Genomic DNA, 25645 nt, shown 5'->3' with positions numbered 1-25645 from the left:
GGCAGAAAGTGAAGAACAGCTAGAGCTTCTTGGTGAAGGTGAAAGGAGAGTGAAAAAGCTGGCTTAAAACTCAACATTCAAAAAACTAAGATCGTGGCATCCAGTCCCATCACTTCATGGCAAATAGGTAGGGAAACAAAACAGTGACAGGCTTTATTCTTTTGGGCTCCAAAATCATGCAGATGGTGATTGCAGCCATGAAATTAAAAGATGCTTGCTCCTTGGAAGAAACTCATTGGAAAAGACCCTGATGCTGGGAAAGATTGAGGGCAGGAGGAGAAGGGGGTGACAGAAGATGAGATGGTTGGATGGTATCATTGACTTAATGGACATGAGAGAGAGAGAGAGTGAAGTACAGGGTAGCCTGGCATGCTGCAGTCCATGAGGGGTCACAAAGAGTCAGACACGACTGGGGGGAAAAAAAAAAAAAAAACATGGCAGAAGGAACTTGACAGATGATTAAGTTCAGGATTTGAAATAGGGAAATGACCCTTTATTATTTGGGTGGGCGTGATATAACCACAAAAGTGCTTATAAGAGTGAGGCAGATGATGAGAGAAAGAAGCAATGTCACCCTGCAGACAGGAGGATAAGAGGCTATATTGATGCAAGTCCATGGGACAAGGAATGGGGACGGTCTCTGGAAGCTGGAAAAGGCAAGGAAACAGATTCTCCCTGAAACCTCTAGAAGGAACCAGTTCTGCCGACGCTGTTGTGGACTTCTGACCTCCAGACCTCCAGAACTGCAAGAGAATGAATTTGTGTGGTTTTAAGCCACGGAGTATGTAGACATTTGTTACAGCATCAGAAGGAAACATATAGGAAGTATCTGGGAAATGAAGAGGTGTACCATGCTGCCTTTTGTCATTATTTCTAGTTGCTTTTATGAGCAAAGCTTGTCTTACCTAGCAACAGTTGCTAAGTAAGTTAACAATTTAATCTAGACTCTAGGAGGGAGCAGCTGCTTAAATCTTCCCAAATCCAGTGCCCAGACCTTCTATGGGCAGAAGCTTTCAGTACCATTCTTTACCACTAGGCATATAACCACTTCCTAATCATGGTGAATCATTTAATCCTGACAAACCTCTAGCATTGTCTTCAAACCCTGAATCTCTTCTGCTTTCTCAAACTTGAACTTTTCTTAAAACTACTTTTTCTAATCCTAAGAGTGTTTTAATTGTACATAGTAAAAGACAACTTTAATTATGATCAGAAATCCAAATTATACAAACTTTGTTTGCTGTGCTGTTTGTAATAAGATAATTCCACCAGCCCCTTTTGGGGAAACCTTCAAACGGATCCATGAATACAAGCCATTTAAGACACGGTTTTACACTCACAAAGATATACTGGGTAAGTGACTTTACTGGTTTTCCTTGTCCTAATGTTTCATAGCATCGTATGTCATTCTTGTTGTACAGACTTTGATCGGCTCCTTGTCCTGCAGATGCGTGTGTTTGGCATGAGAAGAATATGGGTTGAAATCCTGCTTCTCCACTTTCCAGTTGTGTGCCTTGGCAGGATACTTAGCCTCTCAATCTGTTTCCTTATATGTAAACAGGGATGTTAATATAATACTTTTCTTGCAGGTTTCTTTTGAGGCTTTAATGAAATATTCATACCTATTCTAAAGCCTGGCACATAATAATAACTTGGAGTTCTTTTTGCCCTCGCCCATCCTTGGGCACTCCATACAAATAGGAGAGAAATATCTCTAAGTAACACCTTAATAAACAGATGAAAGAAACTGTTCTTTGTTAGTACTGGTGACATAAAATAGATTATAAATAGCATGAGAATATGTACTGTGTATACACTTCTTCTTTTATCTTTTAAGTCCTCCTTTTATATTTAAAAACATTTTAAGTATAGCTGATTTATGATGTTTCAGGTGTACAGGAAACTGATTCAGTTTTATATATATACACGTATTATATTTAATATATTTTATATTAAATTATATATGTATATATGTTCTCTTTCAGATTATTATCCATTATAGGTTATAAGATATTGAATATAGTTCCCTGTGCCATATAGTAGGTCTTTGCTTATCTATTTTATATATAATAGTATTATCTATTATCCCCAAATTCCTAATTTATCTCTTCCCCCTATATATGCACTTCTAATAAGCAAATCAGATTTTAATTACAGGTTTCCTTTTCTCCTCATTCCTGTCAGGTTTTCAGTCAGGTTTTACGCCTTGGAAGTGTTTTCCTAAGTACTCTTAAATCCTGTCTTTAACGTGTTAAGTTAGTGGTGATTAAATTTTACTCCTGATCTTTGAAAATGTAAGAAGCTATAGAATGGAGAGTGTTTTGAAAAAAAACTAAAATGTAGAGGGAGATCAAATTGGGGTCATCCTCTAAAAATATCATTACCAAAACTGATTACTGATTTTAATTTTTAGTAACTGTTTAGTGTGACATTAATTATAATTTCTATAATGATTTGGCTTTTTACAACCAGAACAGTGGATATCCATTTTTAGATATGCTTTTTTTGGTTGATTCCTTATGCTTCCTAGTATATCTGAATCAAAACATTAAGTGGATAAATTAAAACATGTATAAATGCTAAGAAGTATTGCAGAGAGTAGTTCTCAACATTGGCAGTGTTCTACAGAACTTTTAAATCCAAACACAAACTTCATTGGATTTAATACTGTTACGAAGTCCAAATTCATTCTATTCACTGCATGACAGGCCAATAAGTCAGGAGATGAGTTGTTGGGGCAAAGAAGAACGACTTTATTCAGAAAGCCAGCAAGCAGAGATGGCAGATTAATGTACCAAAGAACCTTCTTAGCCCTTTCAGAATGCAGGCATTTTTCATATTAAAAGGGGAGGAGAGATGGGTTGGTTGTTGCAGACTTCTTCCTGCAGGAATCCTTTGTTTTTGCAGTTGTCCATTATGGGTCAGTTCATGATGTTCCTGTAAACCTCCAGCAAGACAAATCTTATTCTCTGTTCTGCAACTTTTTGGCTCTACATGAATGGAAAAGTGTTTTACCTTTAAAGGTCAGAACCTTGAGAGCAGGCTACCCTGTATATTTCAGGCTATACGGAACATTTTTCACTCTAAGCAAAACGAATTGAATACAAAGGTTAAAGTAAATGAAAACATCTAATAGGGAGTCAGGTTTGTTCTTCCCTATTACGATGCTAATCCAACACAGACCCACTAAATTAGAACCTTCAGAATTGGCCCTCAGCATGTGGCCTTTTAAAAAAACTTTTCCAATATTTTTTTATATATTTAATAGGTTTTTATTTGGAAATAGTTGAAGACTGACACATTTTAAAAATAGAACAGAGTTCCCAACCAGGTTCTGTCATTGATGCCTTACATAACACTGGTACATTGTCAAAACCAGGAAATTGGTGTTGGAGCGATACTGTTAAGTTAGGTGCAGACCTTATTTGTTCTTTTTTCCTTGGTGTGTAGTTTTATTAAATTTATCACGTAGATTCATGTAACCGTCACTACAATCATAACACAGAAATATTTCTTCACCACAGAGAAACTGGCTCATGTTACCTCTTAATACCTCCTCATTTAAACTCCTGGCAACCACTAATCTGTCCTCAGTCACTATAATTAAAGCTCTTTGACAATGTTTTATATATAAAACATATATATATATATATATATAATATACTATATTCTCTCTATATACCCTGTGTGTGTGTGTGTATAATCATACAGTATATAACTTTGAAATCGGCTTTTTTCACTCAGCATTCCCTTAAGATCCAAGTCATTCTTCATATTAATAGTGTGTTCCTTTTTTCACCATTTATAAAAAGCTATTTATGGATCCTGTTGTACAGTTAGAGTGGAGAATGACGAATACAAAGTACTGGAACTTAAGTATAAAAAAGGATAACAGCAGCCCACACTTGTATCACATTTTTATGAAGTGCAAAACTTTGCCAGTCCATGCTTAGTCCGATTGCTTTCTAAATCTTTCGTAATTATCTCTATACAATGTTGGGCCTGTGTAGTATATGTCCATCCTCCTCATAGTATTCACTGCTTTATACTTTTAGACTCACTGATAATCTAGTAGCAAAGACTTTTAAATCAATGCCAACTAATATGTATTTCAGTTGCAGGTGACAGAAACACAACTCAGACTAGACTATTTATAAAGGAGGATTTCTTGACCCTTATAACAGTGGTTACCCAAGAGGGATCTGGTACCAGGGCTGTCAGTCTGTCCACACTTGCTGTCTCCATGCATTGGCTTAGTCGTTTTACCAGTACAGCCAAGCTTACTCCAGCAACTGAGAAAGGAGTGGAAGTGGTTCCAAACTGCTCTAATCACCTTAATATCTCCAGCTTAGAAACCTTAGAGGAAAAGAGCTCTGTTCTCCTTATAGCCTTATATAAAATAAGGGAAAGAGTGTGTTTGGCCAGGGTTGAGTCTGTGCTCCAGTTAACGGGGCCTGGAAGGTGGGGAGCATGTGATGGGCCAAGCAGGTTGGCTGCTGTGATTGGCAATCCCAGAACAGGTGAGGGAGCAAGTTCTTGAGGAAAGTGAGTCCTGTTACCAGAAGGAGAAAATAAAGTCTGTCACTGTTTCCTCATCTAAAATAAAATGACAGACTTAATTTTCTTGGGCACCAAAATCACTGCAGATGGTGACTGCAGCCATGAAATTAAAAGACGTTTGCTCCTTGGAAGAAAAGCTATGGCAAACCTGGGCGGTGTATTAAAAAGCAGAAACATTACTTTGCCAACAGAGTTACATCTAGTCAAAGCTATGGTTTTTCCAGTAGTCATGTGTGAATGTGAGAGTTGGACCATAAAGAAGGCTGAGCGCTGAAGTATTGATGCTTTTGAACTGTGGTGTTGGAGAAGACCCTTGAGAGTCCCTTGGACTGCAAGGAGTCCAAACCAATCAATCCTAAGGGAATTCAATCCTGAATATTCATTGGAAGGACTGATGCTGAAGTTCCTATACTTTGGGCACCTGATGCGAAGAGCTGACTCATTGGAAAAGATCCTGATGGTGGGAAAGATTGAAGGCGGGAGGAGAAGGGGACGACAGAGGATGAGATGGCTGGATGGCATCACTAACTCAGTGGACATGAGTTTGAGCAAGCTCCGGGAGCTGCAGTCCATGGGGCAGCAAAGAATCAGACATGACTGAGTGACTGAACAATGACTAGAAGTGTGGGTTGTGGTGAAGGGGACTGAGTCCATCCAGGTCTAACCGTGCTGTGAGCTCCTTCCTAATCAGTTGGGGGAATAACTTCCCTCTTTCACTGGAATCTTTAGAGAGTGAAATTTCCCAAGAGGATCTCTTAGATAACTTTAGTAAATAACTTGATAGCAGTGAAAAAGAAAGCCCAGATACAGTCCGTGGATATATGTGATGTTTTTTCCTCTTCCACTCCACAGATATTGGGAAAGATATTCTGAATAAGGAAGAGCAGTTTCAAGAGGATGCACTCAAAGAACGTATTGCACAGGCAGAAGCTGACATATGGGCTAAGGTAAAGGAAATCAGAAATCAGCCTGCATGCCTCTTGGCAGTTCTTTCTCTTTGAGGGTTTGTATGAAAGAGTAGAGTCAGGCAGGGCTGACTTTGAATGCTGGTCATCTGTGGGGCAGGTTCTTCAGCTCTGTAGTCTTGGCATCTTCAAATGTGAAAGAGGAATAATAATATTCTCTAGAATTGTTGAGAAAGTTCAATGAAATGACGTGCCCAGCACACATAGATGCTGAGTAAGAAGCAGAAATCATCAGGAGCTTCCATCCTTTTAAATTGCCCCTGCATGTGGATGACTCTGGCTCCCTTTATTCTCATTGAATTAAAACTTCAAAAACAGACATTCTTGTTGATAATTGTTTATTATTGCTTAATATTTTATATGTAGACCATCCATTTGTGCAGCGTGTAATACCCCAAGTGGCTTTTTTTTCCAAAAATTGCATCATAGCTAAGTCTCTTTTTCAACCCTCTCCCAGCTCCTCTTTGCTCCAGAGTCCTTGACACCTTGTCCACATGACTGCTGAAGGCCACGGGAGCAATTTGAGTGCCTTGGAGCTCACGGTCAGATCCCAGACACTTCAGTAAAGCCAAACTTCTATCCTCCAGCCACATTTCTTCCAGAAATAAAGGCTATACGTGACTTCCCTAAAGAGGATTAACACTCCTTGAGAGCAGGATAAGCCACAGAGCTTAGAAGTTATTTCTCAGTTTCTCTATAATATATACATCATAGCAAAGAGTATTGGAATTGTCCAGTGTTAGTTCCAGCAAAAGCTTTGTATGAAAGTTCTCCAAAAGTACAAAATGCTTCAGTGTGAAGGGTAATAGATATAAAAGCCTTTATAGTCATTTATCCTTATCAACAATAATATAATTTAAATTGACTGTGAGCCATTAATCATATTCCCTAATACAAGAGAATGCTTTTGTGAATAATGTACAATTTAAATATAAGTTTATCTAATGTTCTGGGCATTCTTTTCAAATAAAATAATGAAACATCTTTCTAAAGACCTTGATGCAGGGGACACCCTGCTTATTTAACTTATATGCAGAGTACATCATGAGAAATACTGGGCTGGAAGAAGCACAAGCTGGAATCAAGATTGCCAGTAGAAAAATCAGTAACCTCAGATATGCAGATGAAACCACCCTTATGGCAGAAAGTGAAGAACTAAAGAGCTTCCTGATGAAAGTAAAAGAGGAGAGTGAAAAAGTTGGCTTAAAACTCAACATTCAGAAAATGAAGATCTTGACAGCTGACCCCATCACTTCATGACAAATAGATGGGGAAACAGTGGAAACAGTGACAAACATTATTATTTTGGGCTCCAGAATCACTGCAGATGGTGATTGCAGCCATGCAATTAAAAGACGCTTGCTCCTTGGAAGAAAAGCTATGACCAACCTAGACAGCATATTAAAAAGCAGAGATATTACTTTGCCTACAAAGGTCCGTCTAGTCAAAGCTATGGTTTTTCTGGTAGTCATATATGGATGCAAGAGTTGGACTGTGAAGAAAGCTGAGTGCTGAAGAATTGTTGCTTTTGAACTGTGGTGTTGGAGAAGACTCTTGAGAGTCCCTTGGACTGCAAGGAAATCCAACCATTCCATCCTAAAGGAGATCAGTCCTGAGTGTTCATTGAAAGGACTGATGTTGAAGCTGAAACTTCAATACTTTGGCCACCTGATGTGAAGAACTGACTCATTGGAAAAGACCCTGATGCTGTTAAAGATTGAAGGCAGGAGGAAAAGAGGACAACAGAGGATGAGATGGTTGGATGGCATCACCGACTCAATGGTCATGAGTTTGAGTAGACTCCGGGAGTTGGTGATGGACAGGGAGGCCTGGCATGCTACAGTCCATGAGATCCAAAGAGTCGGACACAACTGAGCAACTGAACTGAACTGAACTAAATGCAGGGGATCTGGGGTGATACTCAACCTCCCTTCTCAGCAAATTTCTGATTTTGTACATTTTTCTACTCCTCTGTATTTTCCATAATTTCTTAGATGAACCTACATTACTTTGATAGTTAGTCAACAAGAAATAGAGTGCCAAATTAAAAAGACCACCCAGCAGCCTGCAGTAAAGCTCTCCCGGGCAGCTCCTGAAACAGTAATGTTAGCCAGGGGCCAGGGCTGTGTTAGGGACATCTCTTCCTGAGACAGCAGTGTGCTGTGGGAGGTCTGAGATTGGAATAGAGCCAGTTAGTGGGGCCCCATGGTGGTGGCTAATTTTCATTAAACATGAAAACCTGATGTATATTAACAAATAAATGAACTCTCTTTCACAGGCCGATGAACGCCAAAGACAAGCAGTGAAGAAAGCCCTCGAAGAAGCAAATGATATGTACAAAATGCAAATCCAGTTTCTGAAAGAGGAACATGAAAAAGAGTTAAAGGTTTTTTAAAAAATCATTATTTGGGTATAATTGCTTTACAGTTTTGTGTTAGTTCCTGCTGTACAACAACATGAATCATCTCCAAGTATACATATATCCCCTCCTTGAGTCTCCCTCCCATCCATCCCCCATCCCAGCCCTCTAGGTCATCATAGAGCCCCAAACCGACTTTCCTAAGCTGTGCAGCTGGCTGCTAGCTGGCTGTTTCACACATGGTACTGTATATATATCATTGCTACTCTCCCAACTCATCTCACCCTCCTCTTCCTCTGCTGTGTCCACTTGTCTCCTGAGATTTACAGGTTTCTATAGTGGCCTGTTTGTTGTCTTTTAAGAAGTACTTAAGTTTGTAAAAAGCTCTGGCAAGGGAATGGAAGAAAAACAATCATACATAAAGTCTAGATGAGTATTTTATGGAGGTTGGTTGGGAGGCCCAGGATTTTTACAGAAGAAATCCTGGTCTTTATGGCAAGAGCGATGATTGGGTGCAGGAGAATCCCTTTGACGTAATGAACCATAATGAATGGCCTTGGGTGAGCCCAAACCTTTATGGGGTTAGATATGAAGGAGGCACCCCTGCCTGTCAGTCTCCGCATCTCTTATCACTGGCTCTCCTCCTCTTACTGCCCTTTCTCTGGATCCTCAAACCTGTACTCACCACCCTCTTTCCCACCTTGAAGACCTTGTCAGCATGTTCTTCCTGCACTTCATCAGACACCCAGAATCACTGGTCAAGGGAAGCCTTACCCCACCAGCTCTGTGCTGACAGCCATGCACTGTCCTTGTCACCCTGCCCTCTTTCACAGCATGCCCACCCAGCACTGATGCAGGTGCATGGATGAGAGGATTGATTACTCATTAAATGTCTGGTGGCCACACTCCTACAGTCCCTACAAGGGCACATATGACTCACTACCACCATTATCCTGGGGCCAGTGTGGTGCCGTGACTTTGTAAGTGCGAAAGCGGGCTGGACAGAGGAAGCAGGCTCTCTGATTGCATCCTTTCCCCTAAATTTGCATTTACTGCAGTGATAAGGGAGACCCCTGGGCTGTTTCTCAGGTATTTCCCGCAGGATCAGAAGTCTCACGAGGGAAACTCTTTGCAGGCTGTACCTGGTACCATTACATGACTGCACAACTTGGGGCAGTTAGTAAACTATCAAGGCAGAGCCCCAGGGTTCCTCACACAGTTCAGTCCAAAAGCTGCTCAAAGGAAAAGCACACAGCACTCCTTTCACATGGGGGTCATGGGAAGGACAGGAGACGGTGCAAGGTAATGATTCCTGGGCAGAGGCTGGAGGGAAAGCAACGGAAGTGTGGCCGCAGTTTGGCCTCATTCAGCAAGAACATAACTCATAAACAGTTCAGGGACCACAGGCCCATTTGTCCGTTGTTAACGCCATGCACACCTGTCATTGATCAGCTCAGTACTAGGGAGATTAAATGGACCATGCTTGCCCTCAGAAAACTTGCTAGTAGGGAAGAGAGCTCCATCCCAGGGCTACTGAAGCGTGGTGGGCCCTCCCTACCTGACACCAGGGGCCATGGTCCCTGGAGGCCTGGCTGCAGTGGATCACTGCCCATCCTTGATTTCAGTTCAAAACAGGAGGAGCGTTTATAGCACGTCTGGAGAGGCCTGCTGCTCACCCAGCAGGGACAGAACGGCCACACTGGTCTTTAAACAGTGAAATACTTCTCTATCCGTTGATAAATCACCATCCCCAAGCCCACCCTGGACTTCCCCAACCAAAAATTTCAAGGGGTAACCATTTCCATGTGTGTGGGGGCCTTATGTCCCAGCTCTGTGCTTCAACCAGAGGACAGACATTTTAAACATCACTGCTGGCATTAGGTTGTGACAATACAAGGTAACTTAGATGTGATCCCTGTTTCCAGGAGCTCACATCCCAGTCTTGCTTTAAGTCATTTGGTGGTACCCCATATAGTCTTTAGGGGCTTCCCAGGTGGCTCAGATGGTAAAGTGACTGCCCTCAATGTGGGAAGCCCAGGTTCGATCCCTGGGTCGGGAAGATACCCTGGAGAAGGAAATGGCAACCCAATCCAGTACTCTTGCCTGGAAAATTCTGTGGACAGAGGAGCCTCTTAGGCTACAGTCCACGGGGTCACAAAGAGTCGGACACTACTGAGCAACTTCACTTTATCACACATAGTCTTTGGTGGCTCAGTAGTAGAGGATCCGCCTGCCAATGCAGGGGACACAGGAGATGCGAGTTCGATCCCTGGGGCAGGAAGATCCCCTGGAGCAGGAAATGGCAATCCTCTCCAGTATTCTTGCATGGAGAATCCCATGGGCGGAGGAGCCTGGCAGACTACAGTCCACAGGGTCACAAAGACTCAGACATGACCGACCATGCACACATGCACATACAGTCTTGGGGTTGAGTTAATCCACTTAGTGTTAAAATGGAAGTCCTAAGACAATTTAAGGGGAACAGTTACAGGGAGGTTGGCCTTTCCAGATTATTCGATAAAAGTTTTAGTGACTTTTTTTTTCATATAATGAAGATTTGTCTAAGTGGAGTACATAGGGTTGTTTCAGCTGTAGGGTCCCCAGACATAGGCCTCATTATTGCTTCTCAGGGGGTGCCTCTGAACCACCTCCCTAGAGTCTCCCTTTCTACAGATTCCTGGTCCTACCTGTCCTACAGAGTCACTGACAGTGTTTTTAACCATGTGCTTCTCACACCTAAGAAAGTTTGAGATTATCAGTACAGAGGGCAGAAAACCAATTTCTAGCACCAAATAGCCTTACATTCTGATACATAGAACTCACCAGGTACTGCTCTTCTGTGATGCTAAGAATTTGGGATAAGTTTTAGGTGAATTGCTGTGAAACCAAATTTCCAGGTCTTGTCCAATGGACAGATAGCATTCTGAAAAAGTGCTAATATTGTCTTATTCAAATACAGTAATATTAAAAAGTAAATAATAAAATAGAAGCTAAGGGAAAATGAGAAGAGGAAATACGAAGTCAGGTGTGAATCCAAGACTCAGAAATGTCAGTAGCCACATGAGGTCTGTGCTGTTATCACAGCTGGGCCTTTGAGCTTTCTGACAGTCAGTTCAAAGAGGAAAGTGCTACAAATCACCATGTCCCCCAGCTAAAGACAGATTAAGGCCCAGGATCTTCCTGCCTGTGACGCGTGAGAGAAACTTCTCCTGAGGGAGACATGGTGGCATGAAGAAAGGTCTGTGACATGTCTGTGCAGTCAGGATTTGGCCAGGCTGTCTCTTATCTCACAATAGAGGCCCATTCTCTCAAAATGCACTTCAATAAAAGTAATTTGAATGGAAGGCTTTCTGTTGAATGGGAACTCTGCCAAACAGTAGGTCATTATTTTTTGTAGCTTTAAATAGCTATTGGACATGCTATGTGATACAGTAAAATTATTTCGGTTTCACTAAATCATTACATGAAAGAGAAACAGAATTTCATTCTCTGAGTTAAATTCAGAACCCAGTCAAAATAAAGGGTGGAGGTATCCTTTTTAAGTTCTGTGATTCAAATAGAAATGTATTATGGTAATACATCATCTTTATAAGGCGCAACCATTCGGCAATCTCAGTTGCTGAAAATGTACTTGAAAACCCAGAAATGATACCTAAGAAGTTGAAATATCCCCTAAGATGTTCAACAGCAGCCTCTGACTACAAGATAGAGATTTAGACTTACTACCCACAGCAGAACCTTCCATACGCTGCTCAGAAATTGTCTCTGGGAGGTGGGGAGGGGTTTGAAGGGAGGGAGGAAACTTACTGTACTGTCTGATAAGACTGGGCAGAGTTTCTGGAATGAAAACACACCGATGAATTTCTGGAAAGACCCCAGCATCACATCTTGCAATGATGTGAGAAACTAGTGGGTGAGAATCCTGCTTTCTGGTCCTAGTTCTTCCCATGACTCACTCTGTGAAATAACTTAATTTCTTTTTTGCTTGTTTTGTTTTTACATTAAAAAATTTTATTTTATATTGGAGCATAGTTGATTAGCAATGTTGTATTAGTTTCAGATGTACTGCAAAGTGATTCAGTTATACATATATTGATACATGGATCTATTGTTTTTCAAATTCTTTTCCCATTTAGGTTATTACAGAATATTGAACAACTTAGTTTCTGTATGTTCTCTCTTATCCCTAAAATAGAGATACTATTTCCCTTTAAATGAAAGTTTTGAAACAACTGGAGAGAATTAACTGCCCCTCCTTTCTGGTATGTATTTCTTTTAAAACAGTGGTTGCAGGATGGAGTTTGGGTCTCCTCCAGTAGGCAGTGAGTCCCGAGGATGGAATTCCAGCCTCCTGCTTGGAGCCGTGGGCCCAGCACTGTGCCTGGTACACCATGACTTCGTTGGGCACTTCCAGCGATACAGGGTTTCCCTTGAGAGCCTGTTGCCCTCAAGTCCTGTTTTGTTTTTGTTTTTTTATCTTTTGGCCATGCTGCACAGCATGTGGGATCTTATTCCTGGACCAAGGATCGAATCTGCGCCTCCTGCATTGGAAGCATGGTGTCTTAACCACTGGATCGCCAGGGAAGTCCCTAGTCCTGGTTTGACAAGTGTCCCCTGTCTTTACCTAGCTGAGGGCTCCATAGGTCCTTCTACAGGAACAAGTGGTGGAACTCTTGTTCCTGTCTCCTTTGTGACTGAGGATGGGCCCCTCAAAGTGAATGAGCTGGAATACTCCAGAAGGACAGTGAGGGCATGCAGGCAGCTTCCTGAGACTGCCGTCCTGTGGACTGCTTGCTCAGGTCCCCTCCTACCAAGAGACGCTCCTGGTCATTATTTCTGCCACTTTCCAGGACTGACTTCCTAAAGCAGAACTGTAGTCTGTATTTCTAATCATGGATAAAGATAATAGAATGCTATAGAATATTTGAAGAATCAAAAAATGACCATGACTCAATTACTCTTCCTTTTGCGTATTCCTTTTCAATATTATCTGTGTATATACTTGGGCTTCCCTGGTGGCTCAGTGATAAAGAGTCCACCTGCCAATGCAGGAGACGTGGGTTTGATCCCTGGGTTGGGAAGATTCCCCTGGAGAAGGAATGGCAACCCACTCTACTATTCTTGCCTGGGAAGTCCCATGGAGAGAGGAGCCTGGTGGGCTACAGTCCAGGGGGTTGCAAAACAGGCAGACATGAGTTAGCATCTAAACAACTATAGTATACATACTTATGCTATATAGTTTGTACATTTCTGGTTTTACCTAGCATCATTATAAGTGTCCCATATAGTATATACTCCTTTTCTTTCCTTTTCAATAGCTGTATATTAATAATATTCCATGGTATAGACATACCATTTCAGTTTTTCTGTTTAATTGGGAGATAATTGCTTTATAATGTTGTATTGGTTTCTGCCATGAAACAAAGCAAATCAGTCATAACTATATATATATATATGTATATATATCTCCTCCCTCTTGAGCCTCCCTCCCAACCACTGCCCCCCAAGTTTTTTTAAATTATCTTTTTCAGTATTCCTTCACTTTTCTAAACAATTCTTTTTGTATTGAATGAAAAATTCTTTAAATTCTATGGTGCTTTACAATTTTCAAAAGTTTCACACACTTGATTTCATACAACCCCATAAAAATCCTCCTTTTCTCCCTACCCTTATATCACCCCCTCCCCCTTACCTCTCCTCACTGGTAACTTACTTGTTTGATCTCTATATCTGTGGATCTGCTTCTTATTTTTATACACTCTTAAATCATCAGGCTTAATCGGTGTATATTCCTTCAGGCAGATAAATTACGATCTGAATAACCTCTTAGTATTCATTTTCAAACATCAAAGCTGTAGCATCTGAACCTGGTTTTCCTGTTGTTTAAGGAAATGACAGTTAAGACCAAGATGCAATTGCATAAAAACATGGAAGAAGAACTGCAGCGAGAACACTTGGCTGCCGAGCAGCGCATGGTCCACAGGATCCAAAGGATCATGATGGAGTGCCACCGTGAGAAGGTCCAGGCTGTGCAGGAAGCGCGAGAGCAGGAGAGGCTCATTGCCCAGGAAGAAATCCAGTCTCAGAGAAGGTACTCCAGGGAGCGCCCCTGCAAGTCAGTGCGTCCCCTGTCAGAATCAGCTTGGAAAGAGGATAGGGTGGATGCCAAAGATACTGCCTACTTTTTGTGTTTTTACATTTTTATTACAGAATATATCAAACATGGGGAACAGTATATATATAGTATATTGTAGAGTGTTGTGTGTGTGTGTGTGTGTGTGTGTGTGTGTATGTGTGATGTAAAGAAAAATAACGCGAATACTCAAGGGCCTACCAGCCTTTTGAGCGGATTGTAAAGTCCCATATTCTTCCTCAACCACCTTTGTTTCCTCTCCTCCTATCTTGCAAGGTAACTACTGCCCTAAAAATTGTGCTTTTCATTCCATATCTCCAATTTTAGGGGAGGCAGGGTATTAAGAAATGTTTTTCCACAAACACATAACAGTCTTCACATCCTCTGGCCCACATGGTACACTACTGTGGATGTGTTACTTTTGGTCTCTTTCTTTTTACACAAGTCATAATGCTATAAACAAAGTTGAGCTTCTAGAAATACAGAGAGAGCAAAATTTACTAAGTCCTGACTCCCTGCTTCCTGCCCACTGTCTCCCAGAGACAATCATTTAAGAGAATGTAGTTCAGTATCCTTCCTTGTTCTTTTGATATATTTACTCCAGAATCACTGCAGATGGTGACTGCAGTCATGAAACTGAAAGACACTTACTCCTTGGAAGGAAAGTTATCACCAACCTAGACAGCAGAGACATTACTTTGCCAACAAAGATCCATCTCATCAAGGCTATGGTTTTTCCAGTGGTCATGTATGGATGTGAAAGTTGGACTATAAAGAAAGCTGAGCACCGAAGAATTGATGCTTTTGAACTATGGTGTTGGAGAAGACTCTTGAGAGTCCCTTGGACTGCAAGGAGATCCAACTAGTCCATCCTAAAGGAAATCAGTCCTGAGTGTTCATTGAAAGGACTGATGTTGAAGCTGAAACTTCAATACTCTGGCCACCTGATGTGAAGTGACTCATTGGAAAAGACTCTGATGCTGGGAGGGATTGAGGGCAGGAGGAGAAGGGGACGACAGAGGATGAGATGGCTGGATGGCATCACTGACTCAATGGACATGAGTCTGAGTGAACTCCAGGAGTTGGTGATGGACAGGGAGGCCTGGCGTGCTGTGGTCCATGGGGCCGCAAAGAGTCGGACACGACTGAGTGACTGAACAGAACTGCCTTATATATGTGCATAATTTGAAGTAACTTTTACATAAATCAGATCACATATACACTTATTAATATATATGTGAAAAATACCAAAGTAATCATTTTATATATGTAGTGAACGTTTGATGAGTTTGGCCAGTTTTAACAGGTCAGCATTCAAGAGCCCTAGTAATTATCAGGAATGTCCAGAGGTTCCAAACCTGTCTCTGGGTGCTCAGTGGCCTGCCCAGGCTCATGTGGCTGACACAGCTGGACCCAGACTGAAACCTCTCTGTTTGGCCTCCTGGTCTAGGACTTGTCTCTTGCTTCACTGCTTGAATTAACAAATCTATTTGTATATAATTAATGGGCAAACTTTCCTTGTTAGAACTGTTTAGAAGAGAGCCAAAAGTAAAATCCTATAGGAAGTACAGATAAATAGGAATGAAGGCTGCAGCCTTGGCTATTTCAGTGGTTCCCTACCTGCATAGGCTGTAAGTCATTGTGAGGTAGAGAGGGAAGAAAACAGGATTTGGGGAGAAAGTTAGAGAAGACAGTAACTCCTGAGTGAGTTGTGCAAAGCAGTGGAGGGTGGTTCTCCTCTCCCTCTGCCTCCTCTGCTCCATCTCAGGAACTCTGCCCGTCCTAAAGGAGCGTCTGGGTCTCTCCTCACACTCCCCTGAGCCTCCTGCTCCCTCCTTCACTCCTTCACTTTTGCCCACCTTTGGCCCCTTCCTCCATGAAGTTCAAAGGTGGAAGACTTTCAGTGGCCATCTTTCACTGAACCAGTTGACTATGACTAGGAAACTGCTGTGCCTGTTGTGTAAGTATATCCACCTAGAATGTCCATTTTGTTCTTTGATGTGTCCCTAGTGCCTATAAGAGAGCCTGGCACATGGTGGGCATTCTTCAAATAATTGTCGAAGGTTCAAATTTGTTCCAGTCAGCTGAACCCACTCTGCAGCACACCAGATCTCATTTAGAGACTTTGCTAGATTCCAGCATTCTTTAGAACATTTGCAGAAACTAATATGTGGAGTGAATGTGAAAGTCACTCAGTCGTGTCCTACTCATTGCAACCCCATGGACTATTCAGTCCATGGAAATCTCCAGGCCAGAATACTGGAATGGGTAGCCACTCCCTTCCCTTCTCCAGGGGATCTTCCCAACCCAGGGATTGAACCCGTGTCTCCCACATTGCAGGTGGGTTCTTCACCAGCTGAGCCGCTACGGAAGCCCACTGTTTAGAATTCCACTGTGGATCTCTTGTTGTTCTTGTTCAGTCACTCAGTCGTGTCCACCTCTTTAAGACCCCATGGACTGCAGCACACCTGGCTTCCCCGTCCTTCACTGTCTCCCAGAGTTTGCCCAAATTTATGTTTATTGAGTCAGTGATGCCATCCAACCGTCTCATTCTCTGTCATCCTCTTTTCCTCCTGCCTTTGATCTTTCCCAGCATCAGGGTCTTTTCCAATGAGTTGGCTCTTCACATCAGGTGGCCAGAGTATTGGTGCTTCATCTTCAGCATCAGTCCTTCCAATGAATATTCAAGGTTGATTTCCTTTAGATACATTATAATCAGAGGCATATGAATTTGTTCGGCAATGGTTCTCAAAGTATGATCCCAGATCCTGTAGTAGGACACTAAGGTCAAAGCTGTTTTCTTAATAACATTAAGACATGATTTGTCTTTTCACTCCATCTCAGGAGTATATAGTGGCATTTTCCAGGGTTTTATGTTGTGTGATACCTCAACAGATTGAAGCAAAATGAAAATCTAGCTTTTCTCCTATTTAGCCAGACAATAAAGGGTTTTACAGAAATGTAAAATGATGCCACTTTTCTCATCAAAAGATTTTTGATTTACAAAAAAATTTTTCATACAAGGTAAGCTTTTTGTTTTAACATTTAATGAATTTATCCAATATTTCACATGAATTTATAATGCTGATTAAATGTCTGACTTTAATTTTTGAAACTGTTAGGGTCAATAGATATAAGCAAAGGCTCTTTGGGTTTCTTGGTCATTTTAAGAGTGAAAGTGATCTTGAGACCAAAAAGCTTGGCTGTCATAGAATATTGCTCAGATAGAATCAAAATGAAGGCTAAACTCACTTTGTGAGATAGTTTCCTGCTCTCTAACTAAAGGTGAGTAGCTATGTGGATATATAGAAATACTTTCTCTAGGGTTTTGGAGCTCTGACCTTATTTCTTCATCTTTGTAGAACTCGCCATTCATATTTTCTGACCTTGGTGGACTCCCTAAAGTTAGCATTAGTCAGTAGACTGGTGGCTTCACTCTAGCCCACAGCAAGGAAATCCATGTGTTCCTTCCCTGCTCTGAAAAGTACTTTTTGATTGTTAACATCTAATCAAAAGCTCATCTTGACCAGCCTATCTCAGACTGGGACTCATGTAAACCATGCAGTCATGTCTTCTCCATCTGTGGTGAGAGACAAAATCTTTTGGTTTTTAGTGGGTAATCCATCTAACCACTAACATTCAACTCTTACTCTTTTTGGTAGAAAGGCCATGGAGGAATTTGTGAGTTCTGGTGTCACAGTTGTGAAGGATCAGAGGAAGAACGTGAACCAACTGATAAAGGAAAAACAACATGAAATGAACATCTACTATTGCATGACTCAGAGGCAGAAGCAAGAAGAGGTTCAGGAAGTGCTTCAAGAAGCAGAGAAAACACATCAGGCCAAACTCGGAAATGTGATGGACAAACTGGTTAACACTCAGGGGGAGCTGCTGTCCATAGCGAAACAACTGGGAATTATGACGAATTGGAAAGACTTCCTGGAGGAAGAGTTACAGGAAACCAGGGCAGCATTTCAAAAATACATCAATTATACATTTCCAAAGCTCTCGCCAGGACACGCAGATTTTATTCTGCCAGAAAGAAAGAAAACACCTTCCAATCTTATTATTCCAGAGAACCAAACAACTCCTGATTAAAAGTCTTCATATGAAATTTCACTACAAAAGACACAATTCGAAAAACTAAATAAATTCATTCAAAAACCATGAATGGATCCCCAGTTATGTGCATGGTACTATTGAGCTGTAAGCGTTTTGATGGAAAACCAAAATATTCAAAAACACATTTCAGGCTACAATGGGCTCCAAGTCTAATGGAGGAGAGAAAACAGTGAGAGGGGTCAAAACGGACTAGGAGGTGGTACTTCCCTGGCAATTTAGTGGTTAAGTCGTCACCTTCCAGCGCGGGAAGTATGAGTTCAAACCCTGGTGGGGGAGCTAAGATCCCACATGCCTCACAGCTAAAAAACCAGAACATGGAGAAGGAAATAGTAACCCACTCCAGTGTTCTTGCCTGGGAAATCCCATGGACAGAGGAGCCTGGCGGGCTACAACCCATGTGATCAAAAAGAGTCAGACATGACTTAGCAACTGAACAACAACAGCTTGTCTTAAACCTGTCTCTCTCTTTATGTCTCCAAATGCCTGCTGCACTGTGTGTACCTTGTCTTCTTAAGCTAAAACCTGAACTTTACCACTCCCCTTTCTCCCTACCCCCTACCAATATTCTTTTCACAGTCACTTTAGCAGTATTTCCCAAATTCTGTCCCTTCTCTTAAACTTCAACGTCATTGCTTTGTCCTAGACCACATAAATGCTTTCCTTATCTAACCTAGTGGCCTCCCCAAAGCTCTCCTTACCGCCAGGTCATCTCCAGTCAACCCTGGAACATGCAGTCATATCAGTTATATACCTGTTGATTAAAAAGTCTGTTTTAGGACTTCCCTGGCAGTCCAGTGGTTAAGACTGCATGCTTCCACTTCAGGGGGTGTGAGCTGGATCCCTGGTTGGGGAACTAAGATGCCACATGCCTTGGAGTCAAAAAACCAAAACATAAAGCAGAAGCAATATTGTAACAAATTCAATAAAGACTTTAAAAATGGTCCACATCAAAAACAAAAGGCAAACAAAACTGGCTAGGAGGAAAAAAGATTTCATGGAAGTCTAAACAAACTTGTATATCTGACTTCACTCATGTTTCCATCAGACATTTAACTCTTTTCGTATTTGTTGCAGTTAAAAACAAATAAAAGGACGTGTTCTTCAAGGATTTCCACTGTGGAGAGGTGTGCTGACCTCCAGTATGTCTAGTAGCCTAGCCTGGAGATTATTATTTGGTGAACTGCGATAGTTTTGTATGGCACCCCACTCCAGGACTCTTGTCTGGAAAATCCCATGGATGGAGGAGGCTGGTAGGCTGCAGTCCATGGGGTCGCTAAGTTGGACACGACTGAGCGACTTCACTTTCACATTTCGCTTTCATGCATTGGAGAAGGAAATGGCAACCCACTCCAGTGTTCTTGCCTGGAGAATCCCAGGGAGGAGGGAGACTGGTGGGCTGCCATCTATGGGGTCGCACAGTCAGACACGACTGAAGTGACTTAGCAATAGCAATAGCTTTGTAGGAAAAAAAGCAATGTTTCTCAAGTTCAATAGGAACAAACTTACATTCTGGGAACCCTATGTAAAATAATTCAGAAAGAATTCCCTCATATTTGCCATTTGTGAAAGATAAATGTCTTTCAAGGTCAGATTCCTTGCCTCAGGAATTGAGGGGGGTGGTCCCCTTATTTTATACCCAAGCCCCAGGAGTACTTCAAACTCATCTTCTTTGGGTCAAAATGCAGAAAGTCATTATATGCCACAATCCGAACCAACATATCAACATCTACTGAATTAAAATAGAAGAAAACCCAAGCCATAAAGAACTCTCCAAAAAAAAAAAAAACTATCCATTTTAATGTAACATCCTTAAATTATTAATTACCAGCCTATATTGGTAGCTTTAAAATTAAATACCTGGAAAGCAGTTTTCAGTAAATTAAAAAGTGCCATTGTCAAGCAAGCCTTAGGTGGACTTGTTTACATTGACTGATCTGGGATTTCCTAACGGTAAAAGCACCGATTTGTTTACCAACTGCATAATGGACTACACTCTCCTAGTGTTTAGCTTCCTGATTCTGCAGAACTATTGCAGCCTATACCATCGATTGCCTAGGGGCTGGAAACCAGAACATTTACATAGTACTTTACACTGCTTTTTCCAGTAGGTTCTCCTCACAATATATTCTTCTCCCAGCAATCAATGGGATAGATAAGACAGGGGTGGAGGTTAACCCTCTTTTGACAAATGATAAAATGAAAACTACTATGTACTAATATATTTACATGTGTGAAGCACTTTTTAAAGTCGAAGTAGAGTTGATATGCAGTGTTCTGTTAGTTTCAGGTATATAGCAAAGTTCAATTATATATAATACATATATTATTTTTCAGATTATTTTCCATTATAGGTTATTATAAGATATTGAATATAGTTCTCTGCACTAAATGGTAAATCCTTATTGTTTATTTTATATATAGTATGTGTATATGTTAATCCCATACTCCTAATTTATCCTTCTTCCCACCACTTTCCCCTTTGGTAACCATAAGTTTGTTTTCTGTGTGACTCTGTTTCTGTTTTGTATATAGCTTGGTTTGTGTTATTTTCAGATTTTATAAGTAAGTGATATCATATAATATTTAGCTTTGTCTGGTTACTTCACTCAGGATGTTATTCTCTGGGTCCATCCACAATGCTGCAAATGGCAACTTTTATGGCTGAGACCAACCTAGATAGTATATTCAAAAGCAGAGACATTACTTTGCCAACTAAGGTCCATCTAGTCAAGGCTATGGTTTTTCCTGTGGTCATGTATGGATGTGAGAGTTGGACTGTGAAGAAGGCTGAGCACCAAAGAACTGATGCTTTTGAACTATGGTGTTGGAGAAGATTCTTGAGAGTCCCTTGGACTGCAAGGAGATCCAACCATTCCATTCTGAAGGGGATTAGTCCTGGGTTTTCTTTGGAAGGAATGATGCTAAAGCTGAAACTCCAGTACTTTGGCCACCTCATGCGAAGAGTTGACTCATTGGAAAAGACTCTGATGCTGGGAGGGATTGGGGGCAGGAGGAGAAGGGGACGACAGAGGATGAGATGGCTGGATGGCATCACAGACTCGATGGACGTGAGTCTGAGTGAACTCTGGGAGTTGGTGATGGACAGGGAGGCCTGGCATGCTGCGATTCATGGGGTCACAAATAGTCGGACACGACTGAGCAACTGAACTGAACTGAATATTCCAGTGTGTAGATATAGACCAGTTGTCTGTTGATGGGCAGCTGGATTGTTCCCATGTCTTAGCTATTGTAAATAATGCTGCAGTGAACATTGGGAGGCATGTGCATGTGTGTGTGTGCATGAGTGTTTTAAAATTAGAGTTTTCATCTTTTCTGGATGTGTGCTCAGGAGTGAGATTGCTGGCTCATATGGTAGTTCTATTTCTAGCTTTTTAAGGAACCTCTATAACTGTTTCCATAATGGCTGCACCAATTTACATTCCCATCAACAGAGAAGCAGTTTACAAACATTAATATTTAATCCTCCCAATGATTTCTGAAAGTAGTTGTAATTGTACCCAATTTATCAGGAGGGAAACTGAGGCTCGGGGAGATTCAATAACTTTCCCCAGGGCACATAGCTGGTGACAGGGTGGGAATTCAAAATACCGCAAGGCATAGGCAGATGGTTGCTTGAAAGAGACCTGGACCCGGGTTTTTCAGACTTGAATAGATAAGAACAGCAGCTGACACTGGGGAGTGCTAGTGTGTGCCAGACAGGTGTATACAAGTGGAATCATTCGTGTTCATGTGGAACCATTAATTCAGGTACAGACAGGTCAAGTCACTTTCTCAGTGCCATACAGTAAGGAAAGGTCATAGCCAGTCTCAAATCCAGAAAGTGAGTCTTTAGCTCATGCCTTTCATCATTATTTTGTTCAGAGATAAAGGCCCTGGTGCCTGGTTGGTTGGGTCTCTGGGCGTGTGTCTTTGTGGCATCTGTGATGAGGACTGGAAGGACGTGGTTTGTCCTTGTTTGTCATGCATTGTTTTTGTCTCTTCTAGAAGGGAGAGGAAGTTGTACCTAGGATTGTGTCTGAATTATTGTAGTTACCCAGCAGATTTTCAGCTAAGCACACTCTGTAGAGGAGCAGAAGAAAAGCATCTTCTGAAAGGGTTCACTTCATTGCCTCAATTAAGGTGTCTCTGTTGGCATCAGTTGCCGGAGTCCAAATCCAGCAGCCAGGGATTCAACCTGAAGAGATGAACGGTGTCGGCGAATGAGACAGCCTCTCATTTTTCTATGGACTGCCTGTTTATTCCAAGTTTAAGATTCTCTTTTATACTTTTACAAAAACATTAGGCCAGAGGTTTGACATTTTCAATTCCCCCTCTCCCAGATTTATTATCTCCATAAATCACTGTTGCTCCTCAGAGTTCCTGCTTCAGTGATTCTCTCAGAATCAGCCTTACTATCTATTATCTACCTCTTCTAATGTGTCCTGTAGTTAACTTGTGATCACATTGTAACTCATGCTACATTCCTCAGTTTACTACTTATCTTCCTAAGTCCTGTTTGTCCCTAACATCCTAAGCTCACTATCTCTTAAAAAGGCTTCTAGCTATAGTGTCTCTAAAAATTCCTAGCTTGTATAAGCTATAGTAAAATATGCTAACTTTACAACATTGCTTAAATCTTTAACTTCTAACTATTTTAATTATTTCTAAGCCCCAAATTCAGCAAACTCCTTTGCCATAAACATTTTCCTCACAAATAGGCTTCAGATATCAATCTCTCCCATGGCCTCACGCTGCAGCCTATGTGCTCATCCTGGAACACTTTTTTGTAAAAGTCCTTGAACAAATGTCAATGATTAACTTTATGAATTATTTTCAGAGCAATGCTGCAGAAGGCCTTGTGCCTTCTCATGCTCCTCTCAAGAACAATAAGCACCTTAATAATCCTTTTCAGTCAGCTCAGCCGAGGAGAGGAAAAGACAAGTCGGAATTACAAGGCCTAACTCCTTCATCCCGGGATCCGTGCCTGCGGAATGAGGAGAGGGGGCTGGGGACCGTGCCTCCATTTTGTCAGTAATGCCTAACACGGCTCCCAACAATCAGTGATAAACTGAGTAACATAAAAAGAAAGCAGGTGACTTGTTTTTTGGTTTGGAAAAGGAAACTAGTTTCTCAGGTTGCAACCAGATCGGAATAAATTACATGACGCCTGTTTTTAGTCTTCAGTATTTTCCTTGTTTATATTTCACCCTCAGCTCCACCCTAATCCCAACTCTCAGTTTCCTTTCGTTTTGTGTTTGCTCCTGCTCCGTCATGTCGACTCCTTGGAACCCCATGGACTGCAGCCTGCCAGGCTCCTCTGTCCATGGGATTTTCCAGGCAAGAGTACTGGAATAGTCTGCCATTTCCTCCTCTATGGGATCTTCCTGACCCAGAGAATGAACACGTTTCTCCCGCATTACAGGCAGATTCTTTACCACTGAGCCACTGGGGAAGTTTCCTAAGGATTTTAATTTGGATGCTTTTGAGAAGGGTAGAGTTAGAGATCTTCTTACTTGACCTTCCCAGCTTGACCTGCTCACCAGAGGACTCCTCCACCCCCTCCCCCAAAATGCTAATCAGCCCTCATGTTGTACTGATCTCAGGGGGCCCTATCAGGACAGATTGACCTGATCCCTGACCCTCACTTGCCTTTCACCTTGTAGCCTGGAGTGAGCACTAAGCATGGTGGTAGGGGACCTGTTCATTCCTTTTCCTCGCTCAGCTCTGCCTGTCCCAAGGCCAAGTTAGAGAAACAGCATCTTTATTGTTATTCAAATCCTTCACTTTGACTTGATCACTTCACACAACAGTTCTTTCTAACTTGAGTGTCTCCAAGATGATAGACCTCTGAGAATTAAAGTTCAAAATGAATGGATAATCTCAGCAGAAAAAGCTGAGAGTAAACTGAAAATGAGATTATCCCATCTACAGTGCCTCTCAGCAGTCTCTTGTTTCTTTTTTTTTTGTTTTTGTATTCTGCTACTTAAAATTTTATTGTTGTTGTTCAGTCACTGAGTCGTGTCTGACTCCTTTGCTACCCCATGGACTGTATCCCTCTAGGCTCCTCTGTTCATAGCATTCCCTGGCAAGAATGCTGGAGTGGGTTGCCATTTTTTCTCCAAGGAATCTTTCCAGCCCAGGGATCTAACCTGTATTTCCCTGCATTGGCAGGCAGTCTCTTGTTTCTATGGCACTGATAAGGATGATCCTTGTGGATTAAAAAAAAAGAAAAGAATGGAAAACATAGCAATGAACACTGATGGAGCATCTGCTGCGTGTGTCAGCTATTGCACCAAGTTCCTTCTAAACCTTGTCTTAACTGAAATCTCACAGTAGTCCTGTAAGATGCCTCCTGTTACCTCTGACTTGAAAACTAGGAAACTGAGACTCAAAGAAGTCAAATCGATTGCTGAAAAATCACAGAATTGTTTGACTGCAAACTCGTGTGTGTTCTGCAGCTACAGCGCACCAGCCTAATTTAGTGCCTGTGCAAATACTGAGGAGGTGTCAGGGTGCCCTGCTTTCAAAATATATTGGAATTGTAGTGGGCAAGTCTAAATTACTGTGCAGAACACTTACTCTTCCAGTGGACATGGGCCAAGAGTCAAGAATTGGTCAACCTTCACTGAATGTGCTTGCGGAGCCCTCCTGATGTGGAGTCCAGGGAGGGATTTATGTAGGGGCACAGCCTGGAGTGCCCCCTCCTTACACGAGCATCAAGAAGGGCAGGTTCCCCTCAGGGTTCTGGAGAGAGATCAACTGCCTGATGCTCAAAGGTGAGAATCTCAATGTCAAGTGAAAATTGAAAGTGAGAGATGTCTTTGAAATCTCAGTGGAACCCTTACTCAAGTTTTCTGGCAAAACCTGATGGAAACTAAATCAGGGTATTTTCAAAAAGCAAGATTCCCCAAGTGAACCAATTTTTAGTATAACTTATCTTGAGAACACTTAGTAACCTTCCTGGTACCAATTACTCTGAGTACGGTGCCTGGAGAGGCCACTCTAGACCTTTGATACTAAGACCCACATAAGTTATTAAGGCTGGTAGGATCCTACTTCCTCGACCAAGGATGAAACCCGTTCTCCCCATGCAGTGGAATCTCAGAGTCTTAACCACTGGACCGTCAGGGAATTCCCTAGAGAGTTACTTTAAAAAGCACATAAAGAATGCCTTTTTCTTTGTTGTCTTAGACGCACCCCATACAGTAGGAGTCTATGTGGTGTCTATGTGGTTCCTATGTTTTTTTGTTAAACTTTTTGTTTTGCATTGGGATATATCCAGCTAACAATGTTGTGATAATTTTAGGTGAACAGTGAAGGAACTCAGCCATGTACATGCATCCATTCTCTCCCAAACTACCCCCCATCCAGACTAACACATAACATTGAGCAGATTTCCCTGTGCTATACAGTAGGTCCTTGTCGGTTACCCTTTTTTTTTTTTTTTTTTTTTACTTTTTTATTTAATACATTTTTAAAAATTTATTTTTGGCGTGCTGGATCTTT

At 41.6% G+C, this 25645-nt stretch overlaps 1 protein-coding gene across 1 annotated transcript; it reads left to right on the top strand.

Moving 5' to 3' along the window:
- The first annotated feature begins 1205 nt into the window (after positions 1-1205).
- On the top strand, positions 1206-19258 carry C8H6orf163 (chromosome 8 C6orf163 homolog). Its single transcript, XM_069598316.1, has 5 exons — positions 1206-1353; positions 5413-5507; positions 7804-7911; positions 13773-13975; positions 17680-19258. Exons 1-5 carry the CDS (start codon positions 1206-1208, stop codon positions 18113-18115), a joined length of 990 nt encoding a protein of 329 aa, XP_069454417.1. The 3' UTR covers positions 18116-19258.
- Positions 19259-25645: the final 6387 nt, after the last annotated feature.

The sequence above is a fragment of the Ovis canadensis genome, chromosome 8, assembly GCF_042477335.2.
Source record: "Ovis canadensis isolate MfBH-ARS-UI-01 breed Bighorn chromosome 8, ARS-UI_OviCan_v2, whole genome shotgun sequence".
Classification (NCBI taxonomy): domain Eukaryota; kingdom Metazoa; phylum Chordata; class Mammalia; order Artiodactyla; family Bovidae; genus Ovis; species Ovis canadensis.
The sequence above is the reverse complement of the archived record's forward strand: the minus strand, read 5'-3'. Positions and strand labels throughout refer to the sequence as shown.